Genomic DNA, 27,610 nt, shown 5'->3' on the forward strand with positions numbered 1-27,610 from the left:
CACCTCTTGGTTAGCAGCCGTAGCACTTAACCACTATGCCACCAGGGTTTCCAAGCTAATTCTAGGCACATGTATTTAATATTCTGGTCTTGAGGTCCTCTTATACTCATTCTTCATCTTTTCTTAGCTCTATTTCTGGAAGACTTTTTTGCAGTCCCAGTTCCCTGTGACCTTTATTTTTAAACACTAGTTCCAGAAATCCTGCTTTTTCCTGGAAATGTCCCCCAAGAAAAATTCCGTCATTGGTTTCTACCGTGTCCATTCTGTCTACCTTTCTTAGTCATCTAGTGCTGCTATAACAGAAATACCACAAATGGATGGCTTTAACAAAGAGAAGTTTATTTTCTCACAGTTTAGTAGGCTAGAAGTCCAAATTCAGGCTGTCAGCTCCAGGGGAAGGTTTTCTCTCTTTGTTGGCTCTGGAGGAAGGTCCTTCTCATCAGTCTTCTCTTGGACTAGGAGCTTCTCCACTCAGCTTCTCCAAGCAGTGTCCAAAGGACGCTCTGTGCTCCCTGTACTGCTTTCTTGGTAGCATAAGATCCCTCTGTCTTTCTGCTCGCTTCTCTCGGCTCAAGACACAAACCAGTCTTGTAGATTGAGGTTTGCCTCATTAACATCATAGAGGTAGGATTTACAACACATAGGAAAATCATATCAGATGACAAAATGGTGGACTGTCACACAATACTGGGAATCATGGCCTAGCCAGATTGATAACACATATTTTTGGGGGATACTCTTCAGTCCATGACACTACCCTACAGGCAACCTTGCAATCCCTGATTCACCCTTTACTCAACATACTGTTGAAATGCAGACTTACTTTGACTTAAACCTTATGTGAAAATTACTTAGTGTTATAAAAAAATATATTTTATTGGCATATGTTTATTTTTAATAGTTTTATTAAATATGTTATCTTTTCACTTCTATTTTAGAAAACTGCACAAATATTTGTGTATATATTTATGTATTTGTAGGTGTTTAATTATTTTCTATTTTATCTAACTTTTAGTAAAAAAAAAAAAGGCAAAGCAATTTATAACTCTCTGTTCAAAAGCAAAACCAAACTCAGTGCCGTTGAGTCGATGCCAACTCGTAGAGACCCTATAGGACAGGGTAGCACTGCCCCATAGAGTTTCCAAGGAATGCTTGGCGGATTTGAACTGCCAACCCTTTGGTTAGCAGCCGTAGCACTTAACCACTACGCCAACAGGGTTTCCAACTCTCTGTTAGGTATCTAAAATTGTTTCTCATTCTTATCTTTAACAGGTCATTGCTTTAGTAATGGATATATTTACAGATGTGGACATTTTCAAGGAAATAGTTGAAGCATCAGCTCGAGGGATATCTGTATACATTTTGCTCGATGAGTCAAATTTTAATCATTTTCTAAATATGACTGAAAAACAGGGTTGTCAAGTTCAACGTCTCAGGGTAAGAATTCCATGTTTTTTTTTTTTTGCCTGTTTTTGTTTTTTTTCTCACAAGTTTACTGTATACCTTTGTCATCTCAGTCAAATGTGAGGTATGTTAAGGTATATTACTGCAAAAGTAAAAATCGGGGGAAAAAGTATTTAAGGTTGCATAATGAGTGATTACAGAAGGGTCTCATATTTTTCAGAATATGACTGAAAAAACACAACTTCATGAGGGTTTTCCATTGTGTTTTTCTTGATGGCGGCAAGTTAAGCCTCTGAGACTTTGGTACCAATTATAATTAATGCTTCAGGTTTGCATGCACAACCTTAAGTTACTGACTCAAATGATTGTTTGATTCAGCAGGTGTTGCTTATCAAAATCATTTGACATGGTGTTTTCACTTTTGACTTTTCAAAATGAGAATGGATTTTATTGTTCAGTTATGTTAGCATCATGCTACTATAACTCTGAGGATTTCTTTCTGTTTTTGCTTAATTATGGTAAAAATACATATAATAAGACATTTGCCATTTTAGCATTTTTTGCATGTATTTTAGTGGCACTGATTATGTTCATTATGTAGTGCCACCATTACTACTGCCTAAAGGATTTCTTGCAGAAGGAACCTCAGTGATTTATGAAACCATTCTGTGCAACTGTATAGTAATATCTCCTATTTAAGTTATGTTAAAATATCTATTTTAAGTGACTGTTTTCCTTGAATATTTTATTTTTGAGAGATGTTTTAGAATTTTCTTTTCACTATGTTTTTTGTGTTATTTACAAAATTTATTTCAACTATACATATTTTGGTATTAAGGCTTTATACTGACGTATATTTTACTTCTTAAAAAATATCCCCTTTCTAGCCATAATTTTACTTGTTATATATAATTTTAGAATATTCGAGTACGGACAGTAAAAGGCCAAGATTATCTTTCAAAAACGGGAGCAAAATTCCATGGAAAATTGCAGCAGAAATTTTTGTTAGTTGACTGCCAGAAAGTTATGTATGGTTCTTACAGGTAAGATCATTTTGTTATCAGTCATTTAAATAATTTGTCTTAATATCAAATGTTAATATAATCTGTTTAATTCTTTCTTAAGAAGCTCTGAGACCGGAGTTTGAGTTCTGGCTTTGCCTCTAAAGAATGATGAGACCTTAGGCAAATCATAAAAATTTCTTGAGCTTCAGTTTCTTCATTCAAAAATAAAGGGATTGATTAATATCTAAGGTTCCCTACAGCTCTATAGTAAAACTTTCCTTGTGAAAACAGTAAATAAAAAATAGTATGCATTTAATAATAAATGTTCATAAAAATAGCTCTTTTACCACTTTGAAGAACCAGTGGAATGGTTTTCCTTCATTTTAGTATTATTAAGAATCTGATAATTATCATGTTAAAAAAAAAAAAAAATCTGTTGCCGTCAAGTCCATTCCGACTCATAGTGACCCTACAGGACGTAGTAGAACTGCCCCATAGGGTTTCTCCAAGGTGCGACTAGTAAATTCGAACTGTCGACCTTTTGGTTACCAGCCAGGCTCTTAACCGCTGCACCATCAGGGCCCCAGTTATCATGTAGTCACTCTTAAAAAAAAAAAAACTATTGCTGTTGAGTCAATTCCGACTTATAGCAACCCTGTAAAACAGAGAAGATTTCTCCCATAGAGTTTCCAAGGCTATAATCTTTACCGAAGCAGATCGCCACATCTTTCTCCCACAGAGTGTTTGGTGAGTTTGAACAGCCAACCTTTTAGTTAGCAACTGAACACTTAACCACTGCGCCATCACAGCTCCTCACTATAAAAACCAAACCAAAATGCCCAATTGCTGTCGAGTCAACTCTGACTCACAGGGACCCTATCAGACAAAGTAGAACTACCCCATAGAGTTTCCAAGGAGCAGCTGGTGGATTTGAACAGCCAACCTTTTGATTAGCAGCCATAGCATTTAACCACTATACCACCAAAGAAAGAAAAAAACACATAAGATGATAAAAGTGCCCAGACACTAGATAAATTTACTCAGCATCAGATTGTGTTCTCTGGCATCTTTCACAGCTATCACTGGTGGAATGTTTAACTCTTTTGGCTTGGCTCTTTTACATATTTCTTCCCTAGTCCTTACAAGTTATCTCCAAGGCAGTTGTTTTTACCCCCATATTATAAAGGAGAAAATTGAAGTTCAGATGGTTAAGGGACTTGCCTAAAACCTCACAGCTAAGGGCCAGCTTTCCAGTCCAGGTCAGACTGTCTCCAGAATACAGGCTCTGATGTAATCCTCGCTATGAATCCCACATATCACCCCTGAATGGGATGCACACAGAGGATACATTAACAGGCAGATAAAAACACCAGACAAACATGGGAACTGCTAGGTCATGTGGGCAGGGTAGACTCATTATTAAAGACTGAGTGAACAAGCCAGGAGAGGTGTGTATGAGGGAAGACACTTGTCTCTTGTCTTCGTAAGGAAAAAAGTCCACGAGAAGGAGGGACCGTGTTGAAATAAATGGTCTTGGGCAAGGTACTTAACTTGGTTGAATTTACTTTGCTCAACTGTAAAATAAGAATAGTCATAGAACCTACCTCATGTTGTGAGGATTAAATGAGTTAATGCATCCAAAGCCCCTAATGTTAGCTATTATCTTAGGCCTTGTTTTAACTGTTACTATCTGCTAACTTTAAGCTCAGGGACCCTCTTATGAAAGTGCCTTTTGGTGTTCCAAATATAAGGTTGTTAAGGGCGAAAATTATAGCTAGTGCTTGAAATTAATGAGTCCACTTAAAGACTCAAACCCCGGGTTGCACAGTGGTTAAAGCAGTCAGCTGCTGACTCAAAGGTCGGTGGTTCGAACCCACCAGCCACTCCTCAGGCGGAAGATGTGGAAGTCTGCTTCCTTAAAAGATAACAGTCTTGGAAACCCTACGAGACAGTTGAACTGTGTCCCATAGGGTCGCTGTCAGTTGCAGTTGACTTAATGGCAGCGATTTGGTTTTGGTCTAAAGACTTATTATATTTGTATATGTTCAGGCTTACTTGGTTTTAGAGAGTCTTTAATTGAAATTTTAATTAAAATTGAGATTTCATTTGACTTATAGAATGGTGTTTTATTATTTAAGGACATCATTACCAATATTTTCTATTCTTATTCTTTACTTTTAAGATTATTTTCACCAGTAAATTTACCTCACCTTTGTTTTGCTACCACTAGATATTTATAGGTTCTGTATGTTGAGAGGGAACCCTGGTGGCGTAGTGGTTAAGAGCTACGGCTGCTAACCAAATGATCAGCTGTTCAGATCCACTAGGCGCTCCTTGGAAGTCCTATGGGGCAGTTCTGCTCTGTTCTGTAGGGTCGCTATGAGTCGGAATTGACTCGATGGCAATGGGGTATATGTTGAGAAGTGTGCTTTAGTTAGGCTCACCCAAGGGGTGCAGTGGTTAAGCACCGGACTGCTAAACAGACGGTCAGCAGTTGGAACCCACCAGCTGCTTTATGGGAGAAAGATGGGCAGGTTGCTTCTGTAAAGATTACAGCCTTGGAAACCCCATGGGGCAGTTCTACTGTGTCCCATAGGGTCACTATGAGTCAGAATCAACTGGACAGCAACAAGTTTGTTTTTTGTGTTTATGTGTTGAGATGACCGTAATTGAGTTACTTTGGAAAACAAGCAAACAACACAATTTCTCTTTCTTTCTTTCTTTCTTACTTCCTCACTCACGCACGCACTCACTCACTCACTCACTCACTCACTCCACTCACTCACTCACTCACTCACTCACTCACTCACTCACAAGCCACAGGATTTAAGTGACTGCTTATGGAAGTCTTTATGGAATGCTAGGACCACAACTTATAAAAATCTATCAAAACTCTTACCTAACAACTCTATCTTCTTTATTAATTTAAGTTCATTTAAAATACTTCTTTAGGAAATTAATGGTTGTCAACTGTTGTCATGTGTTTTTCCTGATTAATGGTGATAGACCTCTCCTATTGCTAACAAAATTCTAACAGGATCTAGTGGAACAATTATGAACGAATTTCCATCAAAAGTAGTTAAAATTTTACTTCCTTTGGGTTAAAAACCACCTAAGTCCCTCACATTCTAGTATTGCCTTTTTTTTTTCCCCCTCAAAGGCAAATTCAAATTGCCCTCTTTTTTCATTCAAAATTCTTTGCTATAGGATTAATTGTGTTATAACCTCCCAGTGTTTATGGAAAGGCCTGGAATCTGTACCTGCCACAGTGACATTGTGTGACAGCTCACCCATATGGTGACAGTCTCACCAGGAGAATATAACAGGAGTTTTGCCATCACATAATACTAACAGTGATAAGATAAAACACTGTTTAGAAAAAAAAAAAAAAACCATTGCCATTTACATACTTTTAATCAGTGTGTATACAAATAATTCGATACCCTCATTTGACATTGCCCCATGCAAATCTGAGATATTTAGTAAAGCATTTTTCACAAATTTGATTGACAGCATTTTATATACTTTTTTTGGGGGGGGGTAGTTTATGAGCTCCATGAAGGTTACCTTCAAAAGATGGATTTCAGTAAACCTAGTGGCTCTAAGGTAGAACTAGAGGATCATCACATTTAGAGATCCATGCTGCAGCCAGTATGCTGGCCCTTCCGCATCTCCATTACCACTTTCACTTTATGCGCTTCACTTTTGTAACCCCCAGCTGGGAATTCAGAGTATTTGGCCTGTCTCTTTATATGAGAATTTATAGCCACACTCCCAATTCCATGTCTAATATGTGACTGTGTAGTGTGTGTATTTGGTTTGGTTTAGGAGGAATAAGTTTTTTTTTTTTTAAATCCACATAAATATCTGCATATATTTCTAAAAATGACTGAAAGATATGCCATACAGAATAGTAGTTCTTGTTATCCATCTTTATCCACCCCTAGTTCCTAGCCTCCAGGTACAATTAATCAAATTCTCTTAACTAGTTCTTTCGGTATTTACTCCACTCTGCTAAATAATATGATTATACTGCCATGTCAATTTTAGACATTATCTCTTAGACGTATGGTAGTTGAGGAGAAATATGTCCTACGCTGCTGCCTTTATTGTCCCTTTCTATCTTTTTAGTGGGGTATAGGGAAGAAAATGCATGGTAATCCAGATTTAATGAAAATCTTTTATACTTTCTACCAACATAAATTTCTATTCTCATAAGCCATTTGGAAACCCTGGTGGTGTAGTAGTTAAGCGCTACAGCTGCTGACCAAAGGGTCGGCAGTTGGAATCCACCAAGTGCTCCTTGGAAACTCTATGAGGGAGTTCTACTCTTTCCTATAGGCTCACTATGAGTCAGAATCGACTCGATGGCAACAGGTTTTGTTTTTGGTTTTTATAAGTCATTTGGAGCCCTGGTGGCACAGTGGTTAATAGCTACGGCTGCTAACCAAAAGGTTGGCAGTTCAAATCCACCACCTGCTCCTTGAAAGCCCTATGAGGCAATTCTACCCTCTCCTATGAGTCTCAATCGACTCAATAGCAGCAGGTATAATAATAACCAACATAAACATCTCTGCCTTTTATTCTTCTTTGTCTTTCATAGTAAAAGTTCATTTATATGCTCATTTCTTTAATCACAGCAAATATTTTTAAGTGCCAAAATATGCCAAGCACTGTTCCAGCTCCCTGGAGATACAGCCCAAACAAAGAAGACAAGAGCCTTGAGCCAAGGGAGCTTTAGTGGGCAGTGGATACCAATGATTAACAAAGGAATCAATACAGAAAGAAGAGAATATCAGATAGTAATAAGTGAGACTGAAGGAATTAGAGCAGGGAAATATGATAAGGCATGATTAGGTACACATTTGGAGTTGAGTGGTCACAAACATCCTCTCTAAGGAGGTAGCAACTATATTGAAACCTGACTGGCAAAAGGAAGCTAGCCAGGAACTATCAGAGGAAAGAAAAGCATTGCAGAGGGAACAGCTAGCGCAAAGGCCTTAAGACAGTATCTGAGAGACTGAGGGAAGTCCAGTTTGGCACACTGGGCAAGGGGAGAGTTAGCCTGGGTGGAACTTAAAAGTACACAGGAAGTTATTCTTTTAGGCCAAGTAAGGAGTTTGAATTTTATTTTAAACAAAATGGAGAATTCTTTGTTAAGAGTATGATATGGTCCAATTTATATTTTGAAAAGATCACTCCGCTGCTGCATCAATTGAAAAATGGACAAATGAGGAAGCCAGAAACCCTTTTAAATGATTGTGCTTCAGACTAGGATGATTGCAGGACAGTAGAGATTTGTGGTAGGTTTTAGAATTAGAGTCAACAGGACCTATTGACTCCAATTAGTCCTGGGAAAGAGAACATTCAAAGACAACTCCTTGTTTTTTGTCTTCATCAGTTGGGAAGGTGGTGGAGCTACGACTAAGTAAGAGTGGGAAAAACAGGATGGGGAAGAGGGAGCAGTGGATGAAGGCTTAGGAACTGATCATAATAGGTTTGAAATGCCCGTTAAAATTGCAAGTAGAGATTGGGCATTGATTTTAGAGATAAGGAAGTGATCAGCACTGTAAATACAGATTTAGAGGTTACCAGCATATAAGACCAAAAAAACCAAACCCGTTGCTGTAGAGTCAGTTCTGACTCATAGCGACCCTATAGGACAGAGTAGAACTGCTCCATGGAGTTTCCAAGGAGCACCTGGTGGATTTGAACTGCCAGCCTTTGGGTTAGCAGCTGTAGCACTTAACCACTGCACCGCTAGCGTTTCCAGCATATAGATGATATAGATCAGCTAGGGAGACAGAGAAACATGAGTATTCATCCCCAAACCCTGAAGCATATGTCCAGTTTCTCAGATTTACTTATTGAAAATATCCAATCAGCTGTCTTCTTGTTACCTGAAATTATACCACAATAATATTATTTTCTGACTGACTAAAGCAAGGTACCTTTTCCAACTGCCACACATTCACACATAACATATCCTTATCTTTTCAGTTTCTTAAGCTCAATACTTGGGGTTTATTTTTATTTCGTACCAATAGACATCATTGGAAACACTGGTGGCATAGTGGTTAAGAGCTATGGCTACTAACCAAAAGGTCAGCAGTTTGAATCCACGAGGCACTCTTTCGAAACCCTATGGGGCAGTTCTGCTCTGTCCTGTAGGGCCTGTATGGTCACTATGAGTCGGAATCAACTCAGTGGCAATGAGTTTGGTTGTTATAGATATCATTTGAAAACCCTGGCAGCGTAGTCATTAAGAGCTGTGGCTGCTAACCAAAAGGCCAGCGGTTCGAATCCACCAGGCAGGCACTCCTTGGAAATCATATGCAGCCATTACACTCTTTATCCTATAGGGTCGCTATAAGTCGAAATCGACTCAATGGCAGAGGGTTTGCTTTTTCTTGGTATAGCCGTCAATTATGAGATTCTTTCTTCTTGTTTGGCTCAACATTTTTCCTTATTATCCAATTTCAATTCTGGTTTGGGCTCTTAGCACTTTATTCCAGTCACATTACTCTTCATAGTAAATTTAATCTCTCATCTTTCAAGAGTATATTACAAACAAACCCATTGCCATCAAGTCAATTCTGACTCATAGCAACTCTATAGGACAGAGTAGAACTATCCCATAGGGTTTCCAAGGCTATAATGTTTACAGATAGATCTGTCTGTTTGACAGATCCTGAAGTACAATGCTGTCAGTGACAGGATAATATCCATATGCCTACAAGGAAGACCAGTTAATACGACTGTTATTCAAATTTATGCACCAACCACTAAGGCCAAAGATGAAGAAATAGAATATTTTTACCAACTTCTGCCATCTGAAATTGATAGAACACGTAATCAGGTTGCATTCATAATTACTGGTGATTGGAATGCGAAAGTTGGAAACAAAGAAGGAGGAGCAGTAGTTGGAAAATGTGGCCTTGGTAGTAGAAACGATGCCGGAGATCGCATGATAGAATTTTGCAAAACCATTGATTTCTTCATTATGAATACCTTTTTTCACCAACATAAACGGTGATTATATACTGTAAACGGTAACCTCACAGATGGAATATGCAGAAATGAAATCGACTACATCTGTGGAAAGAGATGATGGAAAAAATCAATATCATCAGTCAGAACAAGGCCAGGGGTCGGCTGCGGAACAGACCATCAGTTGCTCATATGCAAGTTCAAGTTGAAGCTGAAGAAAATTACAAGTCCACGAGAGCCAAAGTACGACCTTGAGTGCATCCCACCTGAATTTAGAGACCATCTCAAGAATAGATTTGACACTTGAACACTAATGACTGAAGACCAGACAAGTTGTGGAATAACTTAAAGGGCATCATACATGAAGAAAGCAAGAGGTCATTAAAAAGACAGGAAAATAAGAAAAGACCAAAATGGATGTCAGAAGAGACTCTGAAACTTGCTCTTGAATGCTGAGCAGCAAAAGCAAATGGAAGAAATGATGAAGTAAAAGAGCTGAACAGAAAATACCAAAGGGCAGCTCCAGAAGATAAAGTAAAGTATTATAATAACATGTGCAAAGACCTGGAGTTAGGGAACCAAAAGGGAAGAACACACTCGACATTTCTCAAGCTGAAAGAACTGAAGAAAAATTCAACCCTCAAATTGCAATATTTAAGGATTCTACGGGGAAAATATTAAATGACGCAGGAAGCATCAAAAGAAAGTGGAAGAAATACACAGAGTCATTATACCAAAAAGAATTGGTCAACGTTCAACCATTTCAGGAGGTAGCGTATGATCAGGACCTGATAGTACTGAAGGAAGAGCTGGAAGCTGCACTGAAGGCATTGACAAAAAAACCAGGCTCTGGGAACTGATGTAATACCAATTGCGATATTTCAACAAACATATGCAGGGCTGAAAGTGCTCATTTGTCTATGCCAAGAAATTAGAAGACAGCTTCCTGACCAACCGACTGGAAGAGATCCATATTTATGCCTATTCCAAAGAAGGGTGAGCCAATCGAATACAGAAATTACTGAACAGTATCATTAATATCACACCCAAGTAAAATTTTGCTAAAGATCATTCAAAAGTGGCTGCAGCAGTATATTTACAGGGAACTGCCAGAAATTCAAGCCGGATTCAGAAGAGGACATGAAACAGGGGATATCATTGCTGATGTCAGATGGATCCTGGCTGAAAGCAGAGAATACCAGAAAGACGTTTATCTGTGTTTTATTGACTATGGGAAGGAATTTGACTGTGTGGATCATAACGAACCATGGATAACATTGTGAAGAATGGGAATTCCAGAACACTTAATTGTGCTCATGAGGAACCTGTACATAGATTAAGCGATAGTCATTCATTCAAACAGAACAAGGAAATACTGCATGGTTTAAAGTCAGGAAAGGTGTGTGTCAGGGTTGTATCCTTTCACCATCCTTATTCAGTCTGTATGCTGAGCAAAGAATCAGAGAAGCTGTACTCTATGAAGAAGAGCAAGGCATCAAGATTGGAGGAAGACTCATTAACAACCTGCATTGCAAAGATGACATGACCTTGCTTGCTGAAAGTGAAGAGAACTTGAAGCACTTACTGATGATGATCAAAGACTACAGCCTTCAGTATGGATTACACCTCAACGTAAAGAAAACAAAAATCCTCACAAATGGACCAATAAGCAACATCATGATAAACGGAGAAAAGATTGAAGTTGTCAAGAATTTCATTTTACTTGGATCAACAATCAACACCCATGCAAGCAGCCGTCAAGAAGTCAAACGATGCGTTTCTCTGGGCACATCTGCTGCAAAAGACTGCTTTAAAGTGTTAAAAGACAGAGATGTCACCTCGAAGACTAAGGTGGGCCTGACTTAGGCCATGGTGTTTTCAGTCTGCTCATGTGCATGGGAAAGCTGGACAATGAATAAGGAAGACTGAAGAAGAATTGATGCCTTTGCATTTTGGTGTTAGCGAAGAATATTGAATATACCATGAACTGCCAAAAGAACGAACAAATCTGTCTTGGAAGAAGGATAGCCAAAATGCCCCTTAGAAGCAAGAATGCACATACTTTGGCCACGTTATCAGGAGGGATCAGTCCATGGAGAAGGACATCATGCGTGGTGTAAAGTAGAGGGTCAGCGAAAAAGAAGAAAGACCCTGAATGAGTTGGATTGACACAGTGGCTGTAATAATGGACTCAAGCATAAAAATGATTGTGAGGATGACGCAGTAATGAACGTAGGGTCACTCTGAGTTGGAATCAACTGGATGGCACCTACCGACAACAAAGTTTACAGAAGCAGACTATTGTGTCGTTCTTCCATGGAGGTGCAGGTGGGTTTGATTTGCTAACTTTTTGGTTAGCGGCCAAGCACTTTGGTTAGCAGCCAAACACTTAACTACTGTGCCACCAGGACTCCTTATGTAGCTATTTGTAATAAATTTATTTATTTACTAGAAAAATAAATAAATTCCTTAAACATGTCTTTTCATTATGTTGTTGTTATTAGTTGCCATCAAGTTGATTACAACTCATGTTGACCCCATGTGTGCAGAGTAGAACTACTCAATAGGGTTTTCAGGGTTGAGACCTTTTGGAAGCACACTGCCAGGCCTGTCTTCAGAGGTGCCTCTGGGTGGGTTCAAACTGCCAACCTTTTGACTAGTAGTCAAGCGCTTAACTGTTTTTGCCACCCAGGGGCTCCTGTTTTCATTATAATTCATTAAATTTGGAAACAAATCCTACACAAACTCTCAGCTTTGCTTGCAAGATTTTTCCCACTAATTCATCAGTCTTTTTTTTATAGCTTCTTTACTCCAACCACATATAATCCGTTTTCTATATTCAGACAAAACAGCCATTATTACTTCTTTGCCTATTCCATATGTTTCTTCTTCAGTACAAATTGACCCTCCTACACCTTTCTTTTCCAAACTTCTGGGCATTTAGTCTCTTTCAGAACACAGCTAAACTCCTAGGGATTTTCTCATACTTGGTAACTATTCATTCCTTTTCCTAATGTTTCCCACATATTTTGTATTTATATACATTAGAGACCTATCTTCAGTTGAACTGAAAATTCCTTTAGTGATCACTTTTTTACCATTTATTTTGATAACAGCCTGCTGGCCCACACATGTGCACATAAAGAACATCTAGTAAATATTCTTCTCATACCATGCATTCAGTAGGCATACTAGATAAAATTAAGCATGTAAGAATAACAAGATTTTTAAAATGCACACTGTTGCTTATGGTATTTTATGAATTATAAATTATTACTCTTTAAACTCTTTAAATTTTATCTGCCTGCATTATTGTCATCTCTGTATAAACAGTAAGGTTCTTCATTGTAGAGAATGTCTCCCATCTTTTCTTTTGTGCCATTATATTACTTGACATATAGCATACTACAAATTCATTTCTTTACAGCTCAGTGACTTTGTGTATTACATTATACTAGGTTTTCAAAGCTTAGATTTAAATTTGATATGATATTTCAAAATAGCAATGAACTCTAACTTCTAGGAAAGGGACTGGAAGTTACATAAAGTACTGTATGGTAATTACAAACTTTAATTTTCTAGACATTGTGTTATTATATTAAAAGACTGTGATTGGCATTATGACTGGTGTAGTTTGTGGGGACTAAATTTACAATCCTGTGTACACTGAATAGAGTGAACTCTGCCCTTTAGTGCCTGAGGCTGGTGCCCACAAGTCATCTCTCTGTTTATAGCTCCTGGCACCCTAAATTACGTTTATTAAGCCACAGAGATAACATTTTGAAGGCGTCAGCATTCTTAAAATGCATGAAATAGCAGAGACGTATTTAGCATTATATCATGTTAGAATTAGAAGTAATTGTAGCTATTTTGCTGTCCGTGTCCTCATTCTGGAAAAGAGGAAACTGAAGCCTGAGCTCATGTGGCCGCGTAGCTCAGCAGAAGCCAGGTCTTTCCACTTTTCCTCCGATACTGGCTTTTCTACACCCCTCCAGGATGCCATCTGTGAAATATAGTATCATTTTGTATTCCATAAAAACATGGTAGGCAGAAACGCAAAAGGCACATCAAGCTTTTCTTAGGGGTTCTTTGGAATATAAGAAAGTATGGGTGGATTCAAGCTCGAATATAGTTGTTTTGTTATTTGAAATATGGATATGTATTTAAAATATGAATATTGAGGTGAAGAGACACATGTAACCAAATGATTGAAGTGGTTCTAAATTGTATTAGCCAGAGAAAACAAATGTACTCTCTTGTTGACATTAAATGAGACTTTTTTAAGGCAAATTATGTATCATCATCTACCTTTTAACTTAGCAATATTAAAATTTTCCTTTTTTTTTTTTTCTTCAGCTACATGTGGTCATTTGAAAAAGCTCACCTCAGCATGGTTCAGATTATCACAGGACAACTCGTTGAATCCTTTGATGAAGAATTTAGAACCCTCTATGCCAGATCCTGTGTGCCCAGTTCATTTGCTCAGGAAGAATCTGTAAGGGTGAAACATGGCAAAGCCCTCTGGGAGAATGGCATTTACCAGCATGCAGTGTCTTCACTAGCTTCCGTTTCCAGCCAAAGAAATCTTTTTGGTAGACAAGACAATATTCACAAACTAGATTCCAGTTACTTCAAAAACAGAGGGATATATACTCTAAATGACCATGACAAGTATAACATAAGGAATCTTAGATACAAACCTCATTTTGTTCCAAATTTTAACGGTCCAAATACAATGCGTCAGCATCAACCCAGTCAGTTAAATGAAAACTGGAAAAGACATAGTTATGCTGGGGAACAACCAGAAACAGTGCCATACCTGTTGCTTAACAGGGCTCTGAATCGAACCAATAATCCACCCAGTAATTGGAAAAGGCCTTCAGATAGTCTCAGTGTGGCATCATCATCACGGGGAGGCTACACAAGCCACCGTAACACACCTGCCCAGAGTTTTGCTGATCGGCTTGCCCAGAGAAAAACAACAAATCTTGCAGAAAGAAATTCCAATGTGCGGAGGTCTTTTAATGGAACAGATAATCATGTTCGCTTTTTGCAACAACGAATGCCAACCCTTGAACATACCACAAAGTCATTCCTGCGTAACTGGAGAATTGAATCCTACTTAAATGATCATTCAGAGGCTGCACCTGATTCAAATGGGTCAGCTCTGGGTGACCATTTTGAGGGCTATGATGGTTCTGAGAATTTGAAAGCCAATGCCCTTTATACTCATTCTCGGCTTCGTTCATCATTTGTGTTTAAACCAACTTTACCTGAGCAGCAAGAAGTTAACAGTTGTACAACTGAATCCTCAAATTCAACAATCATTGGTTCTCAGGGAAGTAATGCATCTAACGAGGTCCCAGACACCCCCACAATTGTAGAGCATTTGGCAGACAAAGCCGTGTCAGACTCAGTCCCCATGCTCCCATTGCACTCAGAGGTACCAAAAATGCATACCTTACAAGTTCCCGAAAACCACTCACCAGTCTTAAACCATACTACAAATGGTCATTCAGAGTCCGACAACTATATATATACAACCTTGGGTGCAAATAAGCAAACAGAAAATCTGAAGAACCAACAAAATGAGAATCTGCTTAAAAGGCGAAGTTTCCCATTCTTTGACCACACAAAAGGCAATTTGGATCATGGAAATAGTAAGCACTATGTATATAGTACACTTACAAGGAATCAAGTTAGACAACCAGAAAAACCCAAGGAGGATTTACTGATAAGTTGTAAAAGCATGCACAATGTGACCCGTAACATGGAGGATGATGATGAAGTTGTCAAGAGAGACCCTCCGAGTAGCACTACTCCCAAGTCAGTTTCCGTTGCTGCTTTGCTTGATGTGAATAAAGAGGAGTCCAACAAAGAACTCACTTCAAAGAAGGAGGTTAAGGGTTCTCCAAATTTTTTGAAAAAGGGATCTCAGAAGTTAAGGTCATTACTTAGCCTTACCCCAGAAAAGAAGGAAAATCTATCCAAAAATAAAGCACCTGCCTTTTATAGAATGTGTAGTAGTTCTGATACTTTAGTTTCTGAAGGTGAAGAGAATCAAAAACCCAAAAAATCAGAGACAAAAGTTGATTCATCTCCTAGAAGGAAACATTCTTCCTCATCAAACTCTCAAGGGAGCCTCAACAAGAGTAAGGAAGATGTAACAATTAGCTCATCTCAGGGGATAAATTCTCCATCAGATGAAAGTAATAAAATAATACATTCTCCAGCTCCAGCTGAAAGCAAGTTCTTGGAAAGGGCAGGGGATGCCTCTGCCCCAAGATTTAACACTGAACAGATCCAATACCGAGACTCAAGGGAGATTAACGCAGCTGCTGCTCCTGAAAGATCATCTTTCCCAAGGTCGAATCCCAGTGAGCTTCTAAGAACTCATTCAATGGATCGGCGAGTTTACAGTCGTTTTGAGCCTTTTTGTAAGATTGAGAGCTCTATTCAGCCAACACGCAACTTGTCAAATACCAATATACACTGCCCAGAAATAAAATCCTCTACTATGAGCAACAATTATGGCAGGTCCAGCCCATTGCTTAATTACAACAGTGGCGTTTATCGCTCATATCAGCCAAATGAAAAGAAGTTTCGAGGATTTATGCAAAAGTTTGGAAACTTCATACACAAAAATAAATGAAAAACCATAATTTTAAATGATTATTAAAATACAAAATGAATATGTTGTAAATATTTATCCAAAGAGCACTCTGGACAGTTTTTGTAATGTGCCAATAGGTTTCTGTAATGGCAGAAATTAGATATGATGTATATGTTCAGGAGTGTATTAATGTACAGTACTGTGTGATAAGTTAGTGGTATGTAATTACACTACAAATGGAGCTTCTCTCAAAGTAACATGATTTTTAAATGGTAACAGTAAAAAAAAAGAAAGTAATGTTTTCTTCAAACTGAAGACCTTTTTAAGTCTTAAAAAGGAATTTTAGTGGAGAGGATATGGGTTTTAACCATTCATTCCCAAGTTCTTTTCTTTTAAAAAAGGATCCATAACAGTATCAGTGGCCTTTTATGTCTTTATGGTGTTTTTAATATCTTCGAAAGTACAAGAAAGTGGGAAGAAGTCTTTTTTGTTTTTAATTAAATTCTACTGGAAAACTTGTTATGTATCATTAACATATGAATATTCCCATGGAGCACATGCAACTGGTTTGGTACCAGAGGTGCAATTTAAATTACATAGCTCAGCACTTTTTTTTTTGCCTAAAGTGTTTGCAAAGTATCAGCCTCAGGTAGTACATCACTGGAATTTATTTACCTGATTCCTTTTAAAATCATCCTGGACATGATTCTTTCCACTCTAAACCCAGCTAGCCTGTACTCCACTTACCTGTCGGCTGCCAAACTTTTACAGTATTTCCTTGCTCCAAATGTATAGCAAGTCAGCAGGAATTTGGAAAACCTGATATATAACATGTTTTATCTCTAACGTAGATATATTTGGAAATATAAATTCCTGCATAAATGTTTGTCTTAGATTAACATGGCAGTGCTTAGGTGTTTTGCTTGCAAAGTTCTTTGTTCTTTTCCAAGCTGTGCCAAATATGGTTATGACTGCACTGTGTTTTCATAAGAGTACAGGACTGAAAATGAGAAGTGGTACCTGGCCTAGTTCCTCCATTACTGTGGATCCAGGTAGAAGGATTTAAATCCTTCTAAAAACAGCAAAGGGCATCTTAATTTGCTGATTATATTCAGACTGTAAGATACCTTTTGCCTTTCTTAGAGTAATAAAATAAAATTTCCATATCCATTACAAAGATTTTAACTTGGATTTGCTTCATTCACAAAGAACAGAATTTAAGAAACAATGTATCATTTGAGAAATGTGATTTCTACAATACTTTAAATATATTTTTTAACACTTTCTAAGTCTGGTGGTGCAGTAGTTAAGTGGTTGGCTACTAACTGGAAGGTTGACTGAATCCACCCAGTGGCTCTGCAGGAGAAAGACCTAGCAAACTGCTCCTGTAAAGATTACAACCAAGAACACCCTGTGGAACAGTTCTACCCTGTCACATGGGGTTACTGTGAACCAAAATTGACTGGACAGCAACAATAACAAAGCTGCTATATAGGGCAGAACATTATTCTTTTAAAAAGTCATGATTCAGTCAAATATTAATATCTATGTCATTAAAATAATAGCATTAAAATGATATCTATGTCATTAAGATAGTTTTCCACAGTATATAAGAAGAAACATGACAGGAGAAAACATGACAGTAGGGAAAAGCAAACCTGGCATTTATTGAACATTTATGGTAGACCAGGTAGTGAGCTAAAAAATATACCCACACTATTTTGTATCATTGTCCTCTCTGTAGGTAGTAATTGAGTTGATAAGTGATACTCAGAGAGGTAATATCCCAGATCACATAACAAATAAGTATTGATTCGAAAGTGTATGTAATATTCTGTCTCATCACCTTACCTCCCAAATGGGTTCAATGCCTGCCTCACCCAATCTGGTGAGGATTAAGCGAGAAAATGTTTGTTTCCTGACTCAACAGCAATTAGACAAAAAAGATTTAGTTGAATTTCACCAGACAATAAGGAGGCACAAAGGCTTACATTAATTTTAGTAGATGAGATTAGGGAATTAAAGTGAAATTAATTTCAGAATGTAACTAGGAGAGTTAGTTTTAATCGCTAGGCAGCCATTTTGACCTCCTTGCTGTTGACCTGTTACAATGAGAGGAAGGGAAAGAGAAACAGAATTGAGTTGTAATCTGCTTTCTGGGCTTGTGTGACAGAGAAAGGAGTCTGTTAGGTCAGGAAACTAGGTAGAGGGAAAATGACCTCATCGTTAAGTATATTATGCCATTGAATATTCACAGTAACTCTGTGAGGTAAGCACCTACTCTCTGCAAACGGGAAAACTGAGTCTCAGAGTAGTTAAGTGATTTTCCAAGAGTTACACAGCTCTGAATTGGCAGAACTGGGGTTTGACCACTAACGCCTATATATTTGTTTATACTATACCCACTCAGCAGCCCCTTGGGAGAAAGACCTGGCAATCTGCTTCCATAAAGATTACAGCCAAGAAAATCCTGTGGTGCAGTCCTGCTCTGTTACATGGGGTTGCTATGAGTTGGAAAAGACTCGATGGCACCTAACAACAGCAACCACACCATACCTTGCTGGCTTCTACTCCACTATTCTTTGAGAAATCTTGAAAGTACTTGTCTCTTTCACTCATTCTCTCTTTAAAACTTGGAGAAATATACCAGTAACTGTATATATAACCAGTAACTGGCGGTGCAGTGGTTAAAGTGCTCTGCTACCAACCAAAAAAAGGTTGGTGGTTTGAACCCACCAACCATTCCACTGGAGAAAGATGTGGCAGTCTGCTTCTGTAAGTATTTACAGCCTTAGAAACTCTGTGGGGCAGTTCTACTCTGTCCTGTAGTGTCATTATGAGCCAGAATCAACTTGACAGCAGTGGATTTTGTTTGTGTTTGGTGAATATAGGATCAGCATTTTATAAACACTAATTTGGAATATAATACTCAGTTTTATATCATTCGTAAAAGTGGGTTTTAAGACTTGGGATGTTTATAACAAATGAACATCCCAAGTACTGCGGCATGAAATTTTATTGTCTTGGAAAGTTGAGTGAAATAGACGGGAAATTTTGCATACTTCCTAATAAATTAATAGCATTGAAAATAAAGCTCTGAGAGCAGCCATTCATCCCAGGTAAGGTAGCCAAGTATATTTATATTATCGTTGTTATTAGGTGCCGTCAAGTCGGTTCCGAGTTACAGAGACCCTATGTAAAACAGAACAAAGCACTGCCCGTTCCTGTGCCATCCTCACAGTCATTGTTATGTCTGAGCCCATTGGTACAGTCACTGTGTCAATCCATTTCATCAACAGTCTTCCTCTTTTTCATTGACCCTCAAGTATGTTTATAGAAAACTTGTTTTCTTAAAAAGTAACCTTTGGAATATGCTTTTCTTATAATCAGACAAGGAATTCAGTTCAATAAGATAAAATTTTCTAATTGTCAGTGGATTACTTTTTAGAAGGGTTCCTGGGTGGTGGGAATAGTTTCTGCTCAATTATTAACCTAAAGATTTGCAGTTCTAACACACCCCGCTGCACAGTGGAAAAAAGGCCTGGCAGTCTGCCTTTGTAAACATTACAGCCAAGAAAACCCTATGGAACAGGTCTACTCTAATGCAGGGGACCACCATGAGTCGGAATTGACTTGATGGCAGTAGTTTTTCTTGTTTTGGTTTTTAGAACTAGCAGTGTTAAGTTCTTCATAGGTTGTTAGTTGCTGTCAAGTTGGCCTCTGACTTATGGCAACCCGTGTACAATGGGATTGGACCATTGTGAACCAAAGGATTTTCATTGGTTGATTTTTTTGGATGTAGTTCACCAGGCTTTTCTTCCTAGTCTGTCAAAATGGAAGCTCTGCCAAAACCTGTTCGGTATCATAGCAACACGCATGCCTTCACTGACAGACAGGTGGTGGCTCCATTTGAGGTGCATTGATTGGGTATTGAACCAGGTTTCCCACGTGGAAGGTGAGAACTCTAATACGGAAGCACCACTGCCCTCTATTTATAGTTTAGTGTCTTTTTTTTTTTATCGGTTGATTAAAAAGTGTTAGAATTGGGGATTAGTGCATGGAAGAAATCATTCATTTTGTTCTGAGCAAAACTCATTTCTGTAATTCTGCACCATAAGTCTGTACCTACTTACCAAAGTTCTGAACCCACAGTTAACCAAACTAGATTGACTTTTCCATTGCCCATTCTTTGTTAGTAATAAATGAGACATCTTCCATAGTTGAGGGGATAATGGACTAATTGTCATTAGGTAGCTCTGCAATTTAAAGCAATGTAACTTTAAAGTTGAAATTTCATAAAGATCAGAGGTTTAATCATGTTTAATTACAAGCAATACCCTGTTGTCTTTTTGTATAGCAGCATCTGATAGGTAGGTTATGCTTTAGCGTAGCAGATTTATTCTCTGCTTTTTTTTTCTTTGATTGTTTTCCTTCTATTTCTTATTCCTCCCAAAATACCTGTATCTCAAAATCTGTTTATAATAACTTCCCAAAGTTCCTAGACTCAGGAAACTCCTCAGGGTTAAGACTGAAAAAGTACATGATTTTTAAAAAATCTACTCAGAGGTTTTGAAGTTTTTAATTAACACTACGAAACTTCTTGAGTGTAAGAGTTTTAGGCAATATACTTTCCGTGGTTTTCTCCCCATGTTAATATTGGTGAAAATACAATGTCACTTGGATGTACTTTCATATTAACGTTTGGTAATGCAATTTTTACTCTTAAGTAGTGTAAGCAGAAACTCAAGAAAATGTTTACAATTTTTCAAATATTTCTTGGCAGATGGCCTTAGAAAAGTTTAAATGACTGTATCCTGAACATACTGATGCTGCTCCTCTATTGTACTGATCAGGGTTAGGCACAGCTCTGATGTGGTGTGTTGAGATGTGGGTATATGTTGGGAGTCTCACTTGCGAAGCAAGTATCTTGTTTAATGGAGATGATGTCTAGAGTGATACAGATAAGCAATGAAAAATGTTGAACTCTAGCTGCGTTCGGCTTACTGACAATCTATGCGGTTATTTAACTACTATTCTACAGACTTCAGTCTTCTGAGACTATCTGTTGATTCTTAACGTGCCTTTGACTAAGGAATATAAAGTAAAATCATTGCCTCACAGTAACTGCATGTGACCTGTGTACCATGTTAAAAAAGCAAAAATCTTTATCACAAAATCATTTGGTTTCTTGAACATTTAAAGCAAAGGGATAAAATAATAAAACCAAAGGGGCAACTTTTTGTATACATGTAATGTTAGCAAAGAAATAATCTTCCAAATTAACATTTGTTTTTAGATCAACAAAAAATATTAAATAATTTTGTACAAACATCAATATGTTGTAAGTTGTTTATTTTTTATCTTCATAACCTATGTTTCTCCATTTAAGCTCACTCTCTCACCTAGTTATTATAATCAGAAATATAGACATTTACATATTCTAAAATATTTTTCCATGAATTTTGAAATCATCTCTAAAACACATTCAGTTCTCTTTTCACTAGCAGTTATATTTTATATAATAATGTATACAGATTTAGTGTATGTAGATTTATACATTAACAATTATGTTTTCTATAATAATTTATACACTATTTCTATTTCTACTGGAATATAGTAATTTTAAAAAACTGACTTCAAAAATACAGAAATCTATTGCTTTAAAAAAAAGTGGTAACTGACTTTTATATACCTTTCTAGCTTTTGGTTTGAGTAAAAATTCTAAGGGCACATCTGTACTAGATCAATTAGTGACATTAAATTAAGTAAAGTCTTGTTGAAAACTCAAAATGCATTTTCCTTAAAGAAAAAAAAAATTTTCTTATATCACAGATTATTCCACAGGCTATGATATAGCTGAAAAACTGTTTTGGAGATTAAAAATAGTGTCCTTTAGAAAGCTAATGTGATTTATAAGTAGTTAAGCATGATAATAAAACATTTTGAACTTTTTTTTTTTGACTTACCATAAATACTGAGGCTTAAGAAAAATCTAGCTCAATGAGGATAGTAAGGGAAATAGGTAAGGCTTCACTTTTATGGCCATCCCAAATGAAATTTATAGTAGGTTCAGTTGATTTAAGGAGTCAAAGGCCATCCTGAGGTAACTGGGCTAGAGAAGGACGGAAGGGCCTTAAAGAGGACCTGTATGTGTCTTGTCTGGGGAAACAAATCACATGAGGTAGAATTAGCTAAAAGCAGTGAGAAACAAGCAAGATATAAATAGAAAACTACCTCTGAGTTGACAAAGACAGATGGTAACGTGTTAAGTTGGACATTTCTCCCTTAATAATAATCTATTCTCAACAATATGGTTCTTTTATTCATTTTTTTTTAATACTCATACTGGGTACCTGATTTGTCCCAAGCATGTAGATTACAATTGACTTTTGATGTAAGAGAAAAGGAGAATGTCTGGTTAATTAGAAGCTGCCAGCCAGTTTTCTTGGCTGTTTTAAGAATAACCCAAATTGACAGCAAAAATCTGTATGTTGCTTAAGGGCTGTCTTTCTGAACTTGTGTCTTGATATGCCCCTAGCTCCTAGCAAAGGGTGCACGTAAGAAATACCTGATAAATATTTGATGCAAGAAGACAGTCATTTTTCTTAGCTGTAGTTAGAATACGGCAGTCTGTTAATATCCATACACTAAAAATATGCCCTTTTTAAATATCTCAATAACCATTTGTAGTAAAAGGCGTAGTATAATTCTTTAGGGGGACTACGTTAAACTTCGGCCATGTTTACCCTGGGACCTGAGCATCACTAAAGGATTAGCGGGGCTGGTCTTCCTAGGATATATTTGTCTAAAGGAAAGGAAACCCCTGATGAAGAATTCATCCTGAAGTAGAGCTGCGCAAGTTCAAGTCAAAGCAATAAGCACATGAGGGAAGGGAGCGGTGATTTTGTGTGACTTATTTAGATTATCAACCAAAGTAGGTCTGCAGCAAAAGAGCTCCTCTAAAATCTCCATGGTGCAGGGAGAAGGTGAGGTGTTAAAAGCTCCAGCAGCAGAGATGGGCATCCTCACGATGGATCTGGACACTCAGCCTCACGTTTCAGCAGCAGCCTCTGCTTATGTTTCTGCAACAACCACAGACTCTGCTGGGCATCAGTTAGGCACATTGGCTGCCACTTTGGGTGTTGGCAGTATGTTTACAGCATTACCACAGTGGGTTAGGGCAGGAAAGAACAGCTGCTACGGGGTAGCCGAGAGGGTAAGTCCCCCTGGAAACTCTTAGAAAATATTTGGTAGGGAATTAAGGGAATGCTTAAATTCCAATAGAACTGACATAGATGGGAACTTATTATTCCTTTATTCTTACCAAGTTAGAATGGCCTAGAGAATGCAAGTCCCACGTGTAACATACACACAAAACACACCAAAATGTGAATTTCACAGAATTGTCTCCACTATTTCCCTTTCATTGGGAGCCCTGGTGGTCCATTCAGTGGTTAAGCATTCAGCTCCTAACCAAAAGGTTGGCAGTTCGAATCCACCAACTGTTCTTGGGAACCTTAAGGGAAGTTCTGCTCTGTCCTATAGGGTTGCTATGAGTTGGAATTGACTCAACAGCGATGGGTTTGGTTTTATTTCCCTTTCATTAGAAAGAGGTAAATGAAAATGCAAAAACATTTTGTTGTTGCTACTGTTGAGAATATACACAGCAAAACATATACCAATTCAACAATTTCTACATGTACAATTCAGTGACACTGATTACATTCTTAGGGTTGTGCGACCATTCTCATCCTCCTTTTCTGAGTTGTTCCTCCCCCATTAACATAAACTCACTGCCCCCTAAAGTTCCTATCTAATCTTTCAAGTTGTCACTTTGATTCCACATAGATAGTTCTGAAAAAAGCCTAATGCCTCTTTTTCTGGTTGGAACCATGGACGGTGCCGAAGAGAAGAAAAAGAAGGTTCCTGATGTGCCAGAAACCCTTAAGAAAAAGAGAAGGAATTTCACAGAACTAAAGATCAAGCACCTGAGAAAGAAGTTTGCCCAAAAGACGCTTTGAAAGGCAAGGAGGAAGCTTATCTATGAAAAGGCTAAGCACTATCGCAAGGAATATAGGCAGATGTACAGGACTGAAATTTGAATGGCTAGGATGGCAAGAAAAGCTGGCAACTTCTATGTACCTGCAGAGCCCAAGTTGGCATTTGTTATCAGGATCAGAGGTATCAATGGTGTGAGCCGAAAGGTTCAAAAGGTGTTGCAGCTTCTTCGCCTTCGCCAGATCTTCAATAGCACTTTTGTTAAGCTCAACAAGCCTTCAATTAACATGCTGAGAATTGTGGAACCATATATTGTGTGGGGATACCCAAACCTGAAGTCAGTGAATGAACTGATCTATAAGCGTGGTTATGGCAAGATCAATAAGAAGCAAATTGCCCTGACAGATAGCACTTTGATTGCACGATCTCTTGGTAAATATGGCATCATCTGCATGGAGGATCTGATTCATGAGATCTATAGTGTTGGGAAACGCTTCAAAGAAGCAAACAACTTCCTGTGGCCCTTCAAATTATCTTCTCCACGAGGTGGAATGAAGAAAAAGACCACCCATTTTGTAGAAGGTGGAGATGCTGGCAACAGGGAAGACCAGATCAACAGGCTTATTAGAAGGATGAACTAAGGTGTCTACCGTGATTATTTTTGTAATCTGGTCAGTGAATAAAACCGTAACTTTCAAATAGAAAAAAAAAAAAAAAAAAACCTAATGCTCAAGGCAGAGTGGCTATCAAAAGCAGGACAACTGGTGTCTATTTGCCTGGAGCAACAGAGGAATATGGAACGTGTGTCTAACTCTCTCCATGAACAGCTGCCTCCTTGGCCATGAGAGCGGAAGAACTGATGGTGCCCAGCTACTATTACTGAACGTTTTGATCAAAGATTCTATAGAAGAATCCTGATCAAAAAGGAGAAAATTCAGAACAAAAATTCAAATTCTCATTGACTCCAGACTTTCTGGAGCCATGGAGCCTGGATAAACTCCTGAAACTACTGCTCTGAGATAATCTTCAAATCTTAAACCAAAGATATCCCCTGAAGTCTTAAAAACTCAACAGTAGTTTAGCTTAAATAGTAGAAAAAATGTCTGCCTTGAGGAATTTATTTTAGAAAACAACTCTCAGGGCACATAGAGATATTTTGCCTTTAATTTTTTTTTTTTTCCTAGCTGTAGGAATAAAGATATTGACAACCTTTATGTTTGCTTATTTTTATTTTTTACAAAAATTTACTTTAATAACTGCTTAAAAATAAATGACAATATTTGCTAAATTTTATAACCCTTTTGTTTATAAGGATCTACCATGCAGCTCAGCTACAAGGTACCTGGATGTGTTTCCATAAACGGAGATTCTCAAATACTTGAAGTTTGATGCCTCATTTTTCTCCCTCAAGCAGAATATAATGTTGCTCTTTTAAACACAGGAGGTGATCCTGTTATATATTTTGTATATATATGAAAAAAAATTTTATTTAGCTTTGAAGAGCATCTTTTGAAATATATTTCATGTGATTCAAAATTAAACAGCACTGATACACCAAGGGAAAACCTGTGGCTTAGTGGTTAACAGCTATGTCTGCTAACCAAAAGGTCAGCAGTTTGAATCCACGAGGTGCTCCTCAGAAACTCTATGGGGCAGTTCTACTTTGTCCTATAGTGTCACTACGAGTTGGAATCAACTGCACAGCAATTTTTTTTTTTTTTTTTTTTTTTTACCGTTATATCAAGCGCTTTAACAGAGCTTGACACAGAAAAGGGACTGAACAAATGCTGGTCTCATTTGATTTCCAAAGGAAAATTTTTGAAAGATTTTTGCATTCTAGTCATGAGAAAAGACATTGTTTTAAAATAAAACAAAATAAGACTAGAAAGAAGAGCACAGAGCTCAGCTCAGGTGAAATGCTGAATGCTACTTCTATCTTCTGACAGTTTTTTCACACCGAACTCCTTTGTGCTTAGTTTCCTTCATATTAAATAAAAATGATAATATTTTCTGCTTCATAGAAACCAAACCCGATGCCGTCCAGTCGATTCTGACTCATAGTGACTCCATACTTCATAGGAGTATGTAAACATTAAAAACATCTCCCTTGTGAATTGAGCCCCACCCTCTTGAAAGAAGGGCACAAGGTAAGCATTAGCGTAGTAAGATTATCATCCCCCTAGGGTTACAGGTTGCTATGAGTTGCAATCCACTCCATGGGAAGGGGTTTGGTTTTTTTTGTTTTTTAGTGTTACAAGAGGAGGTGAAGCACTTACTGATGAAGATCAAAGACCACAGCCTTCAGTATGGATTACACCTCAACATAAAGAAAACAAAAATCCTCATAACTGGACCAATAAGTAACATCATGATAAACAGAGAAAAGACTGATGTTGGCAAGGATTTAATTTTAATTGGATCCACAATCAACACCCATGGAAGCCACCCATGCAGACACCAATGGAAGCAGCAGTCAAGAAATCAAAAGACGCATTGCACTGGGCAAATCTACTACAAAAAAAAACCTCTTTAAAGTGTTGAAAAGCAAAGCTGTCACCTTGAGGGCTTGGGTCAGGTGCACCCTGACCCAGGACTAGGACTAGGGTGCACTTAACCCGAGCTCTGGTGTTTTCAATTGCCCTATATGCATGCAAAAGCTAGACAATGAATAAGGAAGACCGAAGAGGAATTGACACCTTTGAATTGTGGTGCTAGTGAAGAACACTGACTATACCATGGACGACAGCCAAAGAACGAACAAATCTGTCTTAGAAGAAGTATAACCAGAATGCTCCTTAGAAGTAAGGATGGCGAGGCTGTCTCACATACTTTGGACAAGTTATCAGGAGGGGTCAGTCCCTGGAGAAGGACATCATGCTTGGTGAAGTACAGGGTCAGCGAAAAAGAGGAAGACCCTCAAGGAAATAGACTGACACAGTGGCTGCAACAATGGGCTGAGGCATAACAAGGATCGTGAGGATGGTGCAATACCAGGCAGTGTTTCTTTCTGTTGTGCAAAGGGTAGCTCCTAACAATAATGTATGATAGATTTTAGATTAGTTACAAACTTTTTTATGTCGGGCTCCATATTGACTCATCCAAATTTGTGCAAGCTTTTTCCCCCAAAATATTATTACTCAACATAAAATCATCAATGACTACTATAGGTCCTTTTTTTTCTATCAAGTGCTCGACCAATTCTTTTCTATATTTGACACTTATTTTGTCTCTGTATCTCCCAATGGAAAATAATAAATTGAAGATACAAGGTGAGTTGGGTATTTAGTTCAATATGCGTAATATTGAATTGCCTAGCATACACCAAACACTGTCTTCTTCATTCTCAAGTACAAGGCCTCAAGAATCTTAAAATACATAAGAACATAAGAACAATTACAAAAGGCGAGAGACTCTAACAAAATGAATACCTTTATACATTCATCTTTATCAAGCCTTTGAATTCTTAAATGTAGTAGTGTGGATGATTACTAAATTACTCAAAAATCATTGCGTTTGTCACTTTTTAAATACCTACATAGTTTGGTCACATCAGGAACTTAGTGGTGCTCAATTGTTCATTACTCAGTACATTTATTTGACC

General features: G+C 37.8%; 1 protein-coding gene and 1 pseudogene across 5 annotated transcripts in view; both read left to right on the top strand.

Moving 5' to 3' along the window:
• The window catches only part of FAM83B (family with sequence similarity 83 member B), a 94,764-nt gene extending 73,441 nt beyond the window's left edge, over positions 1-21,323 (top strand). For all 5 annotated transcript variants that reach the window (XM_049894494.1, XM_049894476.1, XM_049894486.1 and 2 more), the window contains 3 exons: positions 1,273-1,437; positions 2,323-2,447; positions 13,755-21,323. In XM_049894494.1, the coding sequence (XP_049750451.1) occupies positions 1,273-1,437; positions 2,323-2,447; positions 13,755-16,050 (2,586 nt within the window). In that variant the 3' untranslated portion in view covers positions 16,051-21,323. The remainder of the gene's footprint in view (positions 1-1,272; positions 1,438-2,322; positions 2,448-13,754) is intronic.
• Positions 21,324-23,903: 2,580 nt separating this feature from the next.
• LOC126082195 (60S ribosomal protein L7-like) lies at positions 23,904-24,696 on the top strand (annotated as a pseudogene).
• The last annotated feature ends 2,914 nt before the right edge of the window (positions 24,697-27,610 follow it).

The sequence above is a fragment of the Elephas maximus genome, chromosome 1, assembly GCF_024166365.1.
Source record: "Elephas maximus indicus isolate mEleMax1 chromosome 1, mEleMax1 primary haplotype, whole genome shotgun sequence".
Taxonomy (NCBI): Eukaryota; Metazoa; Chordata; class Mammalia; order Proboscidea; family Elephantidae; genus Elephas; species Elephas maximus.